The sequence below is a fragment of the Pygoscelis adeliae genome, unplaced genomic scaffold (genome assembly GCF_000699105.1).
Source record: "Pygoscelis adeliae isolate BGI_AS28 unplaced genomic scaffold, ASM69910v1 Scaffold67, whole genome shotgun sequence".
Taxonomy (NCBI): domain Eukaryota; kingdom Metazoa; phylum Chordata; class Aves; order Sphenisciformes; family Spheniscidae; genus Pygoscelis; species Pygoscelis adeliae.
The window spans coordinates 4,885,358-4,901,252 of record NW_008825271.1 but is presented as its reverse complement, the minus strand read 5'-3'; the positions used below and the strand labels follow the sequence as shown (position 1 = coordinate 4,901,252).

Below are 15,895 nucleotides of genomic sequence, written 5' to 3'. Positions count from 1 at the left end.
CAGCGGGTCTGCAGCAAGGTAAGGCGCGTCAAAGTGCTCGGGCAGCGCCGGGGCTGGGGGGGGGAGAAGGCGCAGGGTCAGTCCGTCCGTCGAGGGATGGAAAACCGGCGTTTCCCGAAGGGTTCCCAACGCCACCTGCTGTTCCTTTCTCCCCGAGCCTGACGGGGACTGTCCCTTGCATTTCCAGCACCCAAGGTCTGCGATGCCTGCAAAAACAAAAATGAAGACGATAACGACATCGTGGAAAACCTCTGCAAAAATGACTTTGGTAAGTGGAAGCAGAGCCCTCTTGATTGAAACTTGAGAGTTGAGGATCAGGTAAAACTCCCAGTGGAATGAGAGAGAGATGTGCCTGAATAAAGGCAGGGCATTGTCTTATCTGCAGATGGACCCATCTGACTGTTTGGTCGTGAAACACAAAATTCCACCTCGGCATAAAAAGTGGCCCTCTTTATAGTCCTTTTCTGTTTGCTGTTTTGAAGTAGTGCTCTTTTATGTGGATGTTGCTGGCAAGCTGAATAGAAAGTAAAATGGAAAAAAAAAAAATAATCTTTCATCCAGACTATTGCCTGGGGAGAAGTAGAGCAAAGTTTCATTTAGACATATGAGAAGTACCCGCATGACCAGTCTCGCGTATCATAAGACTCTCTCTGCAGATTAAGAATGAAGCTCTATATATCATTTGACAGAGAAGGTAATGCACAGACAATTGGGGATATAAACTTAATGGGAAGATCTGGGGTTAGAAGAGGACAAGAAAGCCTGTTCGACACAGACAACTGAACGGCACATTATCCACACATTAGCATTTCAAGACAAAAAGGGAATAAGGAGGGGAATCCTTTTATAATAGGTCAATGTTTATACCTGGAAACAGATTCATAGTATAAATATCTACAACAATTCAAAAGTCTCTCTTTAAAAAAAAACCCACCACCCAAAACATGAAACTATGACTGTGGGACATAATTGCTAAAACAACCAATAGCTTTGGCCTGGCAAATTGCACTCAGATAAATCCTCCTAAAGCTAAACATGCCCCACAGATTCTTACAGAGCCCTGTATCCCCCTCCTAGTTATTTTACCAAATCGAATGCAGCTGTTGGACCAGTTTGCCCTCCACGGGATCTATTCTTTCAAAAAAACAATGCATGTGAAATATCATTTCCTTACAGGTTTGCTTAAAATCTGCTCCAGCCTAATAAATTAAGTTTAGAAGTTTTTAGCCGCAGCAGAGATCAGGTTTCAGATTAGGTCTAGGTACTCACCTCCCCACCTCCCCTTCAAACTCTAGTTTCAGGAAGACTGTCCTCTCCCAGCCAAAACGGGAGCGCTGCTTAATGTAGCAAACCTGCCCTCTCTCTGTTTGCAAACAGGAGAAAATACTAATTTAGAAAGGAAGGAAAAAGGGGGGGAGGGGGAAGAGGAGAAAAGAAACCCAAAAAACCTCAACCCTAAGGTTGATTCAGACTGAAATGACTTGCGTGCCCTTTGTGGCTTTAGAAATGGAGCCACCTGCTGCCTCTTCTGTCAGCCCTGACAGTTTAATTAGCAATAGAGCACCTCCCTCCCCAGGTCCTCTTTATGTGCACTAATGGGAAAAAACCTCTCAATCTCTCTCCCTCTCCCCACTTCCCCCTCCCCTCACTCTATTAGCCTTGAAGATAAAAGTGAAGGAGATTGCCTACATCAATGGGGATACCAAGATCACCCCTGAAACAAAGAGCAAAACCATCTACAAGCTGAATGGGCTGACGGAAAGGGATCTGAGGAAGATCGTGCTTTGGCTCAAAGGTGGCCTCCAGTGTACCTGCGATGAGATGAATGACATCAACGTCCCCTACTTGGTGATGGGGCAGAAGCAAGCTGGGGAACTGGTGATCACCTCGCTGAAGCGGTGGCAGAAAGGGCAGCGGGCTTTCAAACGGTTCTCCCGCAGCATCCGCAAACTGCAGTGCTAGTGGCTTCAGCTCTGGCCACCTCCAGCAGCCGGCCACCCCCCCTCCCCCGCCTCTGTCCCCAGCTCTCTGGGCCTCCCGCACTTTCTTGCTTCGGCCCATCTGAGCCTCGAGATACCACGGGCATGAGACACGGTGACCGCTCTCCGAGGGGCAAGGGAGCCCTCCGTTTCTGTACATAGGTTAAAATGTAATAAAAAAAACCACATGACTATTTTTGGGGAGTATTAAAGTATCTCGCTTAAAGCTTTTTCCTTTTTTTTTATGGTTGCAAATGTGACTTTGGTCTGAGGTTTTTCCCTCTTCATTTTGGTAATGCTGGTTCATTTATATTGCTGCTTCTCTGTATACATGCATGTTTGTTGTGCAAAAGTAGGAGATGCAGAGAAAGACAGCCACGCGTGCGACTGGCCTGTCACAGTGGGTACGACTCTTTCACCGAGGTGAAATGGCTTGCCATCTATATTAACACTATAAAGGTCATGTTACAACTCTTGCATGTGATACATAGGCACCAGTAAGAGTATATTAACCATTCTCACATTTTATTTTCCACAAGTCTGAGCCCTTCTCTCTCAGAAAAAAATGAACAAGTTTTGGAGCTGGTTGATCTGAATGCAACTTTTTTTTCACTATTTTGCAAATTAAACCATCTGTAGCCTAACTGTAATATACCTAGTGGTTAACCTGAAAGAGTTGTAAAATATTGCTTTAATTAACCTTGTAAATACTCCAGATAAATGTTATATTCTTGTATATAAACTTGACATCATAGTTTACCCATTGTCTCGGTCTGTATTCACTTTAATCTGTGTTGGGAGAAAGCTGTCCAAGTAGGCTTTGTCACGGCAAAGCAAAATCTGGGCTTCCACGCCAAGTGGCCAGCAGAGAAGCACAAGGAAGCATCTAGTGCTGCAACCAGAAAAGACACAGTGGACGTCATTTCCGCAAAGATCAACCCACGAGACACGGGACTGAGGTTCAGTCAACTCCTTTTAACGTGTCTGTTGAGCTCTTCAAGATGAAGAGTTTTCTGTGGCTCCTTTGTTCGACCGCCTGCATTTTCATCTCATCTTCTCAGAAGACTCTGCTCTTTGCTGATGTGGAATTGCAATGAGACCACTTGCTTAAAAATCAAATTTATTTATCCATTTCTTACACTTGAAAAAGCCATATTAAGGAGCGCAAGAATAGACAGAAAAATTTCATTTGCAACTAGCAAGTCAGAATAATGGTAGAGCAAGGCATGTTTTGTGTATGTACACTCACTATTCTTAGAAAGAAAATAAAACCTAATTAATAGTGTAACTAGCAGAATGTTTTTCAGCATTTTTCTTACAAATGTTTCCTGATGAAGAGCATTACCTGCTAGAATTTTATTGTACTTATCCTGAAAAACAGTCTTGCTTCCCAGTGCTGCCATATAAAAAAGTCCTCTTAGCTTCACTGAGAGGATGAGCACTCCAATATTCCCAAGGACAATGTTTTATCTTAACCATTCACAGACAGAATACAAATCCCACACTAGATTTTTCTTTAAAGTAAAAAATCACATTAATTTCATATATTTAGTGTGATTTTTTTTCACCAGGATAAAAAGATAAAATCTAAAGATCCAACATGTTACATTTGTTTTAGAAAAATGAATTGTTTGTCCTCTCCCACAGTCTTAATGCACTCACTACACCTGATACAAACAATGGTAGGACTCTGACCAAGCAAGACAAGAGCAGTCCTCACAAATGTCCTCAAAAGTATAACAATTTAAAAAAAAAAAGCAACAAACCACCAAACAAAAAGCCCCATTCCAAACTGGCTCTTAATTATTTTGTGAAACAGCATCTTTATTTAAAGGCCAATACGTTGCTGAAATGTCATTAAAACTTTTCTTCTGAATGGACCTGGCTTCCCAGGAAACAGATTTGAGTCTTTCTGCTATGGCGTAATTATTATAATACCAGCACTATTTCCATCATCCTACAGAGCCATCAGCATCCAGATGTCACATTGCTCTACCCATTTCACTCAGCATAAAATGTAATACCTGTCCCTGAACAGCCTTGGTTTTAGAGGGAACAAGCTCACAGATAAAGAGGAGCGGGCTGAAGATGAGCCTGCAGAAAATGGGCTTGTGCTGCCTGGTGGAGGAAAGCACTTCGAAGAGGCAGTCGTTGCAATGCAGTCTCTGGGGACGGAAAACGAACAGCCAGGACTGCTCCACGCAGCCTGCCTTACAGATACTAAGTCCTCCTACAGCAACCATAAAATTATCTTAATTGGGCTGTCCTAGAAGGCAGCAGTACTGACGCTGATGAGGACAGACAGGTCACAAGTTACTCACTCTGGGGTCATGTTAAGGCCAAGACTACATAACAGATTTTTGCCGAATCACTTAGATGTATGAAGACACATTACCTATGACCAACATCGCTCTGCCTTAAAAAAAAAACATTCCCCTTCCTCCATCACAAAATAAACACCATTACACCAGCAAAATCCTGTTTCTGCCAGGTCAAATTCAGGAGAAGAAGAATAAACTAGACTGGCAAGCATTCAGTTTTACTAGTATAATCAGCGTCCTGGATTAAGAGCATACTGCCACGCAGCATACCCCTACCGATAAAGCCTTCTGCACGTGGCCCTGGGCTGAATCACTGGGACTTTCCACCCTCAGGGTAAACTGGCAGAGGCAGGATTACCTTTCAGATAAGCAGGATTTAGGCAAATGTGAAGAGTAATGGTACTCACGTTTTCCCAGTTTAGTTCCATTACCTTGTTCTAACACTATCGTATTAAAAGATGGGTCATACTCACCTCACCAAGGAGAGGGAGTGTCAGTGCTTGTTACACTATTTCCAAAGGTGTATAATCTAGACATTGCAAAATATTCAACTGAAAATTAGGATTTTAAAGTCACAGCCTGAGGAATCTTCATCTCTCAGATGCTGGCAAAGTAGTAAACGCATAAATTTTTCACATTTTTACCCTTACTCTTACTTGCTCAACAATAACTGAAAATCTTCAACTGTGCCAGGCAAATAGTGAACCAAACATGTAACAAAAAATTATCGGAGCCTGTTACTTCTGATCATTGTGTCACGTATACTTCAGAGTAACTTCATTACCTGGTATGGTATGGTTCAGTTCTAGCAGAATTTTTTTTTTTTTTGCAATTGATGAAAAAAGGCAACCCACTGTTGCATTTTTCAGACACTTTTTGTCTTCTTCTAATTAAAACAACATTGTTAGGCAGCCAATTATGTAGCTCCCATTGTATTTGCTTTCATAAAAACTATAAAAGCAGTTGACTACAATGGATTAGTTTAAGAACAATAATAATGATACTTGACATTTATACAGAAGTTTCCATTTAAGTTTCTCAGACTGCCTTCGCAAAAATAGGCATTAATATCCCTACTTTGCAGATCAGGAAAATGAGGCACAGTGAAGTGAAATAACTCATTCAAAACCGCCCAGCAAGTCCTTTACAGTCATGAAAAGCAGCATATTTTTTGTCTCAAGTTTTATGCTCTAATCACTACACCACAGCAATCAGAATGGTATATAATCAAGGCAGCACTTAGATTATAATTTGAAAGCATAACAGCAACCAAGGCTCCCTCCCTCTTTTTCCCCCTGAGTGTGTAAAAAACTGACTGCCCAAATTCAAATTTAAAACCCATCAGCAATATTGCTTGCAGTCTTTTCCTTTCCTCCTTATTTATTGTTCTCTCGATCCTTTAATTACGTCTTAATCCTTTCTTTTCTCCCTCATTTCTCATTCACTTCAGACACCCACAGAGAAGCCACTCAGCCCCTCTCTCGCCTCTCTCATACAGACACTTTCGCCCTCAGTATGGTTTATTAAAGAACTCATGCAGTATAACTACACACAAGCCACAAAAATCCTAATGACCAGCTTAAGACATAAAAAGACCCATGCGGGAAATTCAGCAAGAGAGCAAGAGGCATTTAAATTTAATTAATGATTTTCTGTGAGGACAGGAGGGTGGTTAGATGCCACAAGGAGCACCACAGACACATGCTGGTCGCCTCAGGCACAACCACTATTCCTATTCTGCAGCAGGAGAATATAAGGATATTTAAAGAATATAGCGAGCACCAAGACCACACAGATAAAGCACACCTTCCCTTGCATGGCCGGGTCTCCTGCACATCTCAGCCCCATTGTTATAACCCTGTGTTCCCCCTCTGGGGCCACGGTGCACCTCTCTCAACCTTCTTCCAGATGTCTCACTACCTCTCTTCAGCCATTGAGGGCATCAGCCAAGAGCAGAGCCACTGTGACTCAAGAACAGACCGCCTCATCGTCCCCCAGGTGCCTGCTGGGGCACGAGCGACCCCCGTGCAGCTGGCAGGGCAGCCCCTTTTTTGCTGTGTCTGCAGCCTGCTGCCAACCTCGCCAAACCTACCAGCCCTGTGAGCTCTCTTGATGTGTCCACGGTTGGCAATGCCAGAGGAAGGGCGATGGATTGACTGCTACCAGAGCAGTAGGCAGCCTTCCTTAGGTCGGGCAGCCCAGGCTTTTGTTATTGGAGCCAGAAGTTCTTATTTCTAGGCTTCAGAGACATGCCTGTATGATTTATCTAGAAGTTGCTTTCTTATCAGCAGATGCAGATTCAGTACAGCCTGACTGTCTGATGAAACAACCACAGGAATGGATCTTGTTTGCCTCTGTACGAAGAAGAGAGTGCAAGATATTCACATCACAGGAATCCAAGACCCCAAGCTGTCTTACAAACATAAATTAGCCTACGCTATATCCCTTCGGGGTGAATTTAATAGGGTAACATTTTCCAAATGCATCAACTCCCTTCAGGGTGAGCCGTGGGCTCCTAAATCACTTAGATGCCTTGGAAAATATTAGCCGCTATCCCCCACCAGAGTTAAAGCCAGTTGGCCGAGGTCAGCCAGCAAGCCTGTCACCCAGCCAGGAGGAACACCTCAGCAATCAGCCAGCCAGCCCATTGCTCTCACGACTGATCAAAATAACCAACCAACGCAGAAAACTGCACCGCGAAGCAGCTGATGGAGCAAACTTCAAAACCAATTACTGCACACACAGAGAAGCTGTCTGGCCAGAAAGACCAGCACAGGTTAGGAGGTATGCTCAATGTCTTACAGAACAGACACAAGAAAGAGCATATATACCTTCTAAGACCCACTATAAGGCAATACCATTAATGCAGCTCTTTCAAAACCCAAACAATGCAGATCATCCTTTTGGAGTCATTTTCAATCCACAGAGATGATGCTAAAATCATGGAGTATTTTCTGTTTGGACACAACAGGTTGCCATTAGAGTCACAGCCCAAACTAGCAGCAACTCCCAGACTTAGGAGTGATCTGAAAGGGTAGCAGAAATGCTAATTTAAGCACACTTTCAACTTTCCAGGTCTTTGTTTTCAGAGCTTAACCCTGGCAGTCTTCATTAGACATTAAACTTTCCATACGGAGCCACTATGGAAGAACAATTTAAGAGTTTTCCATTGATACCTGCTTTTATCAGGCAAGAGATAACTAATCCTTCCCTGGCAATTTCCCTGCATTGTTAGCTTGCTTCAAATCCCTAACATTGTCTAATTGCCTTTTTTGTTATGTGAATCTCCAGCCATGCACAATAGTGAACCCTGGCTGCTTACACACTGAGACAGGTGCTTTAGTGGCTGCAGGGCTCACATCATTAAGCACATACAGAGCTATTAATCATTTCAGTTTACTCTGAGGCACAAACCTGAATTAAGTCAGGCCACTTTCCTAAGCAAAACAATAGCTTAATTGTAATAGGTAAGGCAAAAGAGTTTTGAGAGGTAGAGTTTCAGAAACTAGAGCAACTCCGCCCCCAAATAATCAGGCAGACAAGAAAACACACTGTAATTTAAGAATTGGGGGGTTTAATAATTTGTTTTCAACAAGGAAAGAGAATTATTTTGAAGATAATCTTATAGCCTCACACAGCCTCTTTGTTTCCTTCAGATGCTGGATTCTTCAATATGGGAAAAAAATTCAGTACTTTTATTTACATTCTGTGAACTGTAACACTGTAATCACCCCAGTGATATGAATGGTGGTTTTTTTCACACAATGTGGATTTTTAAATAGAGCATGGATTTTCAAAAGAGTCTATGAAACTAAAGCATAAGCTCAATTTCCAAAGTAATCTTAGGTTTTGATTTTTAAGTAACTTACACAACAAAAGGACGAAAAATTAATTTTGTTGGAAGCAACATAAGAAGGCATATTTAAAATCCTGTTAGATGCTTACAGATGCTTATCTGTTGCTTGAGGTACCCACATATATTTAAAAATTTGGCCACAACACATATATCCTTAGAGAGTTTAATGTACTTGGCACCCAGGGATTTTGGAAATGGGATCTAAACTGTTGAAAATATTAGCAAGTAGTAGTATCATAATCTGTCCCACACATGTGAAATGTTAAAATTGTCTTAATCCTTTTGTTCCATCATTTGACTAGAATATATGACTTAATGGGAGAGCTCTGGAATTCAAAAGCTAGTTCTACATTCATGAGAAAACACTGCATGGAAATCAATCCTTCGATCCAGAACTGAGCTTTAGAAATCTTGCTGGAAGTATTAGCATCCTTCTCAACTTTGCACTACTACATTAAGTAGGTGAACAAGAAAAGATTTGTATGAAACACTGCTTTCTACAACACAACAGAGCAGAAACTACATTAACTGTTAGGACTTGCCTGGCAACTGCTGCAACTAACTAGCACATAACAAGAAGGAGTAATATAAAAGTCAGCAATATAGTTATATATACATAGTTATAATTAATAAAGGGTCTATGAATGAGATTTCTCAAAATGGAAGATGGAAGAGACACTGCATTTTCACCCATATGAAACTCAAAAGGATCGTTAGAAACATCTAGAACATGGATTAGAATATAGCACATCTCCTATGCTAGCAGAGTTCCACAACCCAGCTTAGGGTAAAGTTCACCTAGCAATAACTACACTTAAAGTGTGCATATTGTATCTAAATGTGAGCTGCTCTGTAGAGGCTTCATTCTGTTGACCACGCAGCTGTATGCTCCCACCACCTTCCTCAAGGCAGAGGTATCAATCACACAAAGCAGACAGTGTGTCAGCTCAGCTCTTTTACTCAAGCCCAAATCAGCCCTGAATAAGAACAGCTAAATATGATGAGTGGTTTCTGGCGAGTTCAGCAGCTGAGCAGAAGACCCACCTAGTCCCATGGCCGCACCATCTGATGCATGGGGAGGGGTGATGCAGGTGGCAGGTAGGTCACACAAAGTGCATTCTAAAAACAGGCCCTCAGCCCAGACATTTGCAAAGAAGCAAGTATGTTACAGCAGGCTCACTCTCAATTTGCTGCTATGGCTTGCCCAGCACCAAGTGAAGTTGCTGGGATGGTGAGGGCTATTAAAGAGCTTGCAGTATCAACTTCGTCTCTGTATAGCCTGTCCCTGTGGCACAGGAAGGGGTCCCCTGGGGATCTGCCCCCCATAGCAGGCAAGGAGCAAGGGCTGGTGTGCTACCCTGGCTCTGTGAGCTCCCACAGGGCAGGAGAGCAGCAGGCAGGATCCCTTCCGATGGCAGCCTAATGACCATCTGCAGGGCAGGGCTCAGCACACTTGTATCTTGGACATGAAGAACACACCTTTTCAGCCTTATGGTAATCTTGATAAGGCTGAGCACCCGAGGCCCAGGCTTGCTGTATTTGCCAACTGGGCTCTCCTCCTGCTTGCCTGTCTCCCACACTCATTCTATCTTTGATCCTCTCAAGGAGAAAAAGGATCTAGAAGAGCTTGTGGAAAACTTTACACACAGCAGCACTCGAAAAAGAGATAAGAAGAAGGTGCTGGTGAATACTGTAATGGCATAATCTACTTCAGTGGGAGATTCTCATCTGGCTGATGTATTCCATTTCTGACACACTATTGAAAGGATGGTGCAGAAACAGAGCTTTTAAAAAAAAGACGACAAGATTTGCCAGGGAATTTGGTACCAAAACACATTCTAGGTAGACTTTATGAAGTGTGAAATGATGGCCTAGAGCTGGTCCTAGGACAATCAGCGGTAAAATTCCATATACATTAATAGAAGCAGAGTAAATCCAGTATTGACTACTTTTGAAGAGTCTGACTTTTTAACAGTAAGAGTATTTATTTTCTAAATGTCATGCTATATATAAATGAAGAACATCAGCAATTCAGAAGAGCCACTCCTGCTCAAACTCCTATTAGAAGAGAAGCACTTTGAATAAATTTAATGGAGCTCTACTGAAGCCACTGCTCTAAAATAGTATTAATTCAATAGCTGACTAAGTCTGAATAAAACATGCACTGGTATATAAATGCAATAGCAGAAGCTATCTGGAAGAAAAAAACAGCAACCCTGATTGTCATTGGTTCAGCACATAAAGAGGTGGACAAGTGACTGTGGTCAGGATGAAGTCATTCTCACCATATAGCATCAGGCAACTGGCTGAGTGCAAAGCTGCCTGAGGTTCAGCAAAGTCAGCCTGGTGACATGTGGAGCAGATGCTGAAAGTCTGACAGCTGGAAATGTTGGAAGCACTTGTCATCAGGAGGTGGCAGGAAGCTTATGTCAGCTGGAAAAGAGCCTGGATGCTTGTTGCTAGGGGAGCGGAGAGGGTTTTGACAGATAAAAGTGTTGGTGAGCAACTACTAGAGATAAGAGAGCAGATCTCTGGGAAGGCAGAGGAGGGCTGGTTCTTCAAGTTTATCTTTAGAGATAGGGATACAACAGGTCACAGTGAACCCCCAGTTTGGGGCAGGGGCTTGCATAGTCTTCAAGTCATCTGCCGCTAGCTTAACCCCAGAAAGGAATTGTTAGTCTGACATTCCATGCTCATTCTCTGTGTTACGGTATAAATGCTACAGCTAGCAGGGAGGTTGCAGATGGGGAGGAAAGCAAGGGGCGGGGAGAAGAAAATACTCATCTTTGGGAAGAGTTAGGTTCACTAGACTTGACCTTGAGAACCTGAATGACCAAAGCTTGCATACGCTTAGGGCTGTGCCTGGGAAAGCGCCTTCTTTTTGTATTTTAGTTTCCTCTGGAGGCATTCAGAGTAAAGCAATGAAGACATAGCAGATGTGTCTTTGAGTCAATCTTATTTGGTCCTGAAAAAAATAGGGAGGATAAAAAACAAAGTTTCTTAACTGAGATTGCTAAAATGTAAGTATGTCAAAGGACAGGAAGAAAACCTGAGCATGATGAAAAATGCATAGTCTTCAGAAAGACTGAAAAATAAGACCTTGTTAGTAGCTGGTTTTACTCCAGAACCAGTAAAAATACTAGAAAACAACAAAAAATTGAAAGTCTTTTGCAAGTCTTTTTTTTAAACAAGTCTCCCCAAATGTACAATATTGCTCAGAGATTGTCCAGAGCAAAAGCCTCTTCAAAAAATGTTATAAAAGTTACAGTATTGATAGCAATTTCAGATAAATGGAAAACCCAAAGTCTTTGTCAATTTTCACACTATGAGAAGTTTCTTTAACCAAGTACAGCTGGCTGAACTTTTTTTCATTAAATGGTTTATTGGTTTGGATGACTCAAATAAATTGGGGAAATTCACCTAGTGCTGTTTCTTTTTCATTTCCAAGGTTGGGAGTGGACATTTCTGAAATTAAATATTCCAGTTTTGGTAGCAGACTTGCACAGTCACTGACATTATCTATACTCACTCACGCACACTCAAACAGATACATGAGACAAGATGGTAAAAACTTGTCCAGGCTGTGGGAGATCCAGGTTTAAATCTGTCCTCTCGTCCCCTCCCCTCTGTGCTCCGTGTCCCAGTTCAGATCAAGAGCTCAACCAGTAACCAGAGATTTTGGTAGCTACCCACTTGTATGGGGAGTATGCTGGGTGTTTCACTCTCAACTTTTGCTACTGAGGCTTTTCCAAATTGTATAAAATTATAGAATAAATCAGGTAGAGAAAGAATAAGCTTGTGGCCTGATGACTAGGTTACTCACTTTACACAGCAGCGGGAGAACATGAAGCAGAGGGGTCAGAGCCCATCTCTGATCCTCAGCCTCTCTCTTGCCCCTGTAGGTGTGTGCTGTGGCCCCACGTCAGACTCATAAACAGAGAAGATCCAGCACAAGAAACCTGACCCACGAGTTCTGATTTTGCTTGCCTGCTCCATTGGGGTTACTTTTTAATCTAGGCATCCTAGAAAGAAACAGAGCTCCATCCCAGAATACTTCATTTCCAGTGTTAAGACTTTCATCTGAGTGTTAGGTGAACCTGACTAAAATCTTGAAGCAGTTTGCAGTCTTGAATTTAAGTTGTTAACATCCCAGATAAATTGCCCTACTCACTCAACCAGTGGATAAAACGGGAGAGCTGGGACTACTTTCATCTCATGTTTATGATCCAATCCTTTGCTTTTATTAAATGTACCTGAAAACCAAATGAAACAGTTTGCCAGGTGTTAAAAAATGTTTCTATAACCTCAAATCAATTCTTGTTGCTGTGCTGACAATTCTAAAGAAATGAAGTTTCCATTCAGTCCATAATATTTTTTTCAGTTCAGCTGCCAAAATACTTTAAACCCAGCAACTATTTGCACAGCCCCATAAATTAGGTTTACTAAAGGAAACAATTAGCAAGCCTGTAGCCTACAGGAATTTCAACTGGTGCTGCTACAGCGCATTGTTTAAGTAATTAGAAAATGATTCCAACTATTGTAAGTATTTGCAACGCAAATGCAGAGCACATAGATGCTGTCCTATTAATAATGAGAGCTATAAAAAGATTGAAAAGCTAGTCTGCAGAGGAGGTCACATGCTTATTAGTCTAACCAGTATATGCTTTTCATTGTCACCAAATAGCAATATTCAAATAAATTAGGACTGTACAGGGAAATGTGCTCCTGCACCACTAAATTTCTGAGAAATCAAAAGATACAGATGTGTCACTTGCTCCATTCAAGCTTAAACAGACAAGGATCTGAATAAAGACATGAATATAATAATTAGTGAAGTTAAGGTGTACCACCGGACTAGAACTCTGTATGAAATACTGAGCAGGGCTACAAAATCAGCAGCAAGATGTCACGAAACCAAAATGAGTTTCCAAACGAGTGTCTGTTTCCAAATGGAAATAGCGTCAATCATAAATGTTGATCTTGTGGAAACTAATTTAACAGGAAAACTCAGCAGAGATGCTCAAACCACAATTTAATACACTACAATCCTAAAATGCAAGTAATCTGCTTAAGACAGTAATACTTCCAAGTAATAATTTCAACTGCAGCCCTAAAAAATTCTGCACCTCAGATTTAGCTTTTAAGCTTTAGAGATGGGCTAGCAGCCAGATGTTTATAAACTCTTTTCAGGTTACAATTTAGTTACGGTTACAGGGTTAGACAATGTCCTCTCCTTTAGCCCTTCAACTGACTAGCTTAACCATTATTTGCCGCTACACTAGGCATATGCACCCTGCTGGCTGCTACTCTCCAATGCCAAGTCATCTATTTCCCCGCTACTGCTAGGCTGAGCCTGCTCCATTCATCCCCTAGACAGCCTCCTTTCAGGGGAGCATTACAGGCTCAACAGACCTCTTTGTTGGAGTTCTATTTACACCACCATTTTTTGTTACTCAGATTGTGAAAGGAAACAACAGGAGATGGAGAGGAGACGGACTGCTAACACAGTGGACCAGAAGTCATCAACCTTGGTTCTTTGAAGTGATATGCACAGTAAACACAGAAACTATACCAATATGTGAAATAACCTGGTGGTTTAAGTGCAATTCCCAATAGACGCGTGGATCTATATCTACAAAAGTCAGCATCACAATCAGCAATAACTGGCAACCTTCCTCGTTATTTACAAAGAACTGCAGTGTAATTATTCACCCGGCTCCCATTCATTATAATGGGATTTGGCTGGATAAATCCCCATGTAACTCTTTGAAAATTTGGGAGCTTTGGGGCAGTCGCTGCTCAGAGGTGCAAAACCAAACACACATTCAGATGGGACGTGCTCCCTTCTGAATACAGCTAAAATGCAGCAGCAAGTATTGTGAGCCTTTGACTCTGCTGCTGTCTCAAAGCTGTTGTGAGACAGAAATGCACCTCCCTGCAGCAGGACAGCACAATGGCCATGCGCCTCCTGACACAGGAGTGCTGGAGCACATGCTGAACTTTGAAGACGTGTTTAATTCCCTTTGACTTCAGCAAGACTAAAGCATGCACACGACCGCTTCACGGAGCGGATTTCAGCACGTGACCCAGAACGTAAGGCATATGGCAGGGGTCCGGAGGCCTCGCAGTGTTTTCAGTTGTCAGGTTTTAGCTGGGGAAGCTGCTTTGCATACACACCATGCTGCTCAGCAGCTGCCTCCCCAGTACGCCATGGGCCAGCACGCTCCTTGCCCACACCACAAAGGTTTTTCAGCCACATCACTTCACTCCCGTGATTTACTCTGTTGACTTCAGTGGGAGCAACACTCTGCATTTCAGTGAGTGATAGCAAGTGACCAAGACTTTAGATGCCGAGGCGAAAGACACAGTAAGTTGAACCACAAGCTGAGCAGGCAAAAAGGGTTCACTTGGGTTCAGTGAACTTTGCGTCGTTCAGACAGACTTCCTGCATGGGAGAGCAGCTCCAGCAAGGGTACATGTGTATTGCTCATTTCTTTGCTGTACTCCAACTGGAATATATCTGTTATCCCCTAGTCGTGTTATCTTCTTTACTTAGTGCAGCACCCCATCGCCCAGCTCCAGCTTCCTCTCCAGCTCTCAGCTGTCCTACTCCCTTCTGATCTTTCCTGAAAGGTAGCTCCACGCTACTTTGGCTGCCAGATTTTAAGTTTGCAAGTGCATGGCACTCCGCTCCCACTGGCCATGCTGTCCATTAGCTTTCCCAACACTCTCCCACTCTCCGCCACTATTTTCTGAAGCGGTGATGCCTTAGACAACATAAACACCACCGGAGGCAAAAGTAATGTTGCTTCCCTATGATAATTATTTCCCATTTCTACAGTGGGACAGATGCCAGATAGTGCTGTTGTGTAAGATAGGTCTACATGTGTTGCCTTTACCATGAGTCCACAGCTCGTCTTTCCAAACTTTTCATTGGTGCCCAAATTCTGGGGTCCTGCGATGAGAAAGGTCTCACTGTTTTCATTTTATGAAATGCACATTTTTAGACTTGCTTTTTCAGAAAAAAAAATATTGAAAAAGAGAACACTAATAGCTACAAAATTAAAAGTTACTAAGAAGAATTGTATTGTTATTGCAGAAAACTTTCTATTCCTAAACCAGTCACATGACTGGGGGAACAAGGGGACTGGCTCTTGAATTTTCATTATTTGAAGTAAAGAGGTTTGTTTCACTAACTTTTGCAGATATGAGGAGAAACACATTTTCATGCCGTGCTTTACGGCAGATTAACTTACTATTTCTCCCTTGTCTGGTATGCTTTGCTGCTTTTCAAGAGCACCTCCTTCACAAAATAAAAATGTTGTTCTTTTATCTGACAATATCCAGAGGCTGGACATAAAATAGACAATGCACAGAGCACAGTGTGTGCATGCATGTTTCAGCACATAGAAATTTGCACTTTTAATTTTAACCAGTGCAAATGACAATTAAAAGCAATAACTTTTCACCTTTTGCAAGAAGAGGTACCATTTTTGCATTTTACGGGGTAGATAGAAAAACAAAATTTTATTGCCTGTATAGGGGAACCATTTTCAGTGATTTAAGCTTATAGTGAAACCAGCTGATGTCCATCTTGCTTTATCCGTATTGCTTTATCCTTTGATCGTAAATGTATCCAATGAGTATTTTTACGTTTGTCATGGTCTACCCCCAGCCAGCAACTAAGCACCACACAGCCACTCACTCACTCCACACACAGTGGGATGAGGGAGAGAATC

At 42.3% G+C, this 15,895-nt stretch overlaps 1 protein-coding gene across 1 annotated transcript in view; it reads left to right on the top strand.

The window, feature by feature from the left end:
- Positions 1 to 1,962, top strand: part of SFRP2 (secreted frizzled-related protein 2) — a gene marked incomplete at its 5' end in the record, with an annotated part of 2,963 nt that extends 1,001 nt beyond the window's left edge. Inside the window, 2 exon segments of the mRNA XM_009329841.1 lie at positions 95 to 268; positions 1,658 to 1,962. Of these exon segments, the coding sequence (XP_009328116.1) occupies positions 95 to 268; positions 1,658 to 1,962 (479 nt within the window).
- Between the last annotated feature and the right edge of the window lie 13,933 nt (positions 1,963 to 15,895).